Consider the following 2509-nt stretch of genomic DNA (forward strand, 5'->3'; position numbering starts at 1 on the left):
ATTATTATTGTTTGTAAGATCAGAGCTTTAATTTCTCTCACACACTTTGATTTTCATGCCGTCAGCAGCCTCTGTGTTTATGTTCCTCTGTGCTTGTTTTCCCTGACAGTGAATGAGGAGCATCACCCTGCTGCAGACCCCCACAGCCTGAAGCCGTTCTGCCAAATCTGCGACCATGTCTGGAGCCTACGACGAGTACACCAGCCAGGAGGAGACCACGGACAGTTTCTGGGAGGTGAGGCAGAAGCCTTTGACAGATTAAAGTCAACCGGCGGAGCGACATCAGCTCGTGATGAACTCCCAGAAGACGAAAGATATGTGGCTGTGTTTATCAGCYGAGAGCAGACACACATAAATCAGTGCAGTCAGCAGCAACAAATTTATCAACACCGTTGGCTCCCTGGTCTTTGGATGCTTCAGCTTCGCACCCGAGTTATGACGCCCACGCAGTTTCTCAGCAAACCGACAAACTGCTGAGTTTTAGTGCCGTCGTTTAAGAATAAGACCTGTAAGTTAAATTATGTCTTCAGTTAATGTCAGTGAAATTTTTTGTATTCAAACTCATCCTTCAGAAGTTCATGAGATGTTTTGCTGACAGACCAGACAAACAGAAACWAACAAAAGCATTACTGCTTCCTCAGCCTCAGCAGGCGATAAACACTGATTTAAAAGTCAGAATAAATTAAAGCCTTTATCTCAGCTGGTATCACATTGTTCTTAGTTTCTCCCATTAAATTACAACACTTCCTTGAACACAAAGAGTCGCAGGTTATTTGAGCTACAAGTTTCCAGAAGTCTGTTGATTATTTATAAGCGCTGGTGACTCATTGTGCAAACCTGGAACAGATTCACCTCATACGGAGAAAACGTCACAACTTTGTTGTTTCGGGTCTTAGAATCGATTTAGTCTCCTGCTTTCTATTYTATCTCCAGCTCGCCTGCGTGTTCAGAAATCAGCTGAAGCCGTGAAAGTGTTTGCTTCCAGCACGCAGTCACTTCATCACCGTCGCTCTCTGCATCACATTAGAGCTGCTGCAGTGCTGCCTGCTGATTGCTGACTCGGCTGGCTGCTGCTGAAGCAAAACCTGGAGTTAGAGTACAATCATTTATTCTCCTGCAGCTTTCTTTTCAGCCCAATGTCCTTTTCTCAGCGAGTAAAAGGTAAATACCGATTWAAAAAATGCATTCAGTTGTTCCCAAAGTCACAACGGTGAGGAATATTTGCGGCAACCTAGAGTTTCCGTCTCTTCCCTTTATTTATTCAGCTCTGTATCTGGGCAAAACGTTTAGCTCTGTGGGAGGGCGCTGCTCTCCYGCATCCTTGGAGGGTTGTAATTTTCATGACATTAACTTCCTCTATACTTTTCTTTTGTCGCGTAACTCCTCGCGCAGCAGCCGCAGTCTCTTCCCTGCTGGTCCCTCCTGCCTGTTCAGTGCATCACCTGCAGGTTGTGAGGGGAGTGAAGTGACACCTCACGCAGCGTTCTGTGTCAGAGTGGAAGTACAAAACCATTTAAAAGCCCAACATTTGTATTTCAACCAAGAATTATTCTTATTTTATGTAATAGCATAAACAACCTTGTAAGCACAATAATGATTTGGAAACACATATTTATAGAAAATATTGTACTGTATTACTTATTGTAAAGTGTAAAACAGTACACTATAAGGCTCCYTTATGACATTTATACATGTTTATTATTCATTAATAGTGTACTGTCTTACATTTTACAATAAAGCTCCCGTTGATAGTTGTGGATATGTATAATGCAGTAATACAATATTAAATGTAAAATATGTGTTTCTAATATCTTATTGTGCTTACAAGGTAGTAACCTAGTCTGAAAAGTTTAATATAGCACCTTTAGATGTAATATGTACATGAACAAATTTGGCTCACTATTTGGCAAGAAACGTGACAGTTTTGTCTCTTTCTCATCCTTAATTAATGCATAATAAACACTTATTGATGATTTATAAAGTGTTACCAGATGAATTAATAACCGATCTATAAACTCTTTATAAGTTATCTATAAGGGGAGCTTTATTGTAAAGCGGTACCAAAAGTCCTATATAATAGAAATGCATTTTAAAGGCATTATATGGGCATCTGAATGACATATAAGGATTTATACTATATGCGTCTCCGCTCCGYTGCGCTGCGGTGCGCAGTTCGCAGCTGTTCGTTTGCGCCCCGGTTTATACAGCCTCCACTCAGCTCCGGTCCGGTCTGGTCCGACAGAGGAGGGAGGGTGTCGGGAAGGTGTTTAGGAAGGAGATCCCACGATAAATCCACTGATAAAAGTGGAAGTCAGAGCAAAAAACAATTAATTCTGTGAAAAACGAACTCCAAACACAGCTGAAAACATTGATATAAAAGCTTTTGAATTTCTATTGTTGAAACTGTATCGTTGTCGTCTTTTTGAAACTTTTGATTTCAAAATAAAATACACGTGTATCGTGTGTGTACACATATGCTTCATGCTACGTTTCTATCTGCTTCCCAAAC

General features: G+C 41.0%; 1 protein-coding gene across 1 annotated transcript in view; it reads left to right on the forward strand.

Annotated features, from left to right (window-relative positions):
• LOC106533970 (protein kinase C and casein kinase substrate in neurons protein 1) overlaps nucleotides 1–2509 on the forward strand; it is a gene marked incomplete at its 5' end in the record, with an annotated part of 13776 nt that overhangs the window by 2328 nt on the left and 8939 nt on the right. The window contains 1 exon segment of the mRNA XM_014030458.1: nucleotides 110–235. Coding sequence (XP_013885912.1) covers nucleotides 176–235 — 60 coding nt within the window.

This window comes from Austrofundulus limnaeus, unplaced genomic scaffold, assembly GCF_001266775.1.
Source record: "Austrofundulus limnaeus strain Quisiro unplaced genomic scaffold, Austrofundulus_limnaeus-1.0 Scaffold1064, whole genome shotgun sequence".
Lineage (NCBI taxonomy): Eukaryota > Metazoa > Chordata > Actinopteri > Cyprinodontiformes > Rivulidae > Austrofundulus > Austrofundulus limnaeus.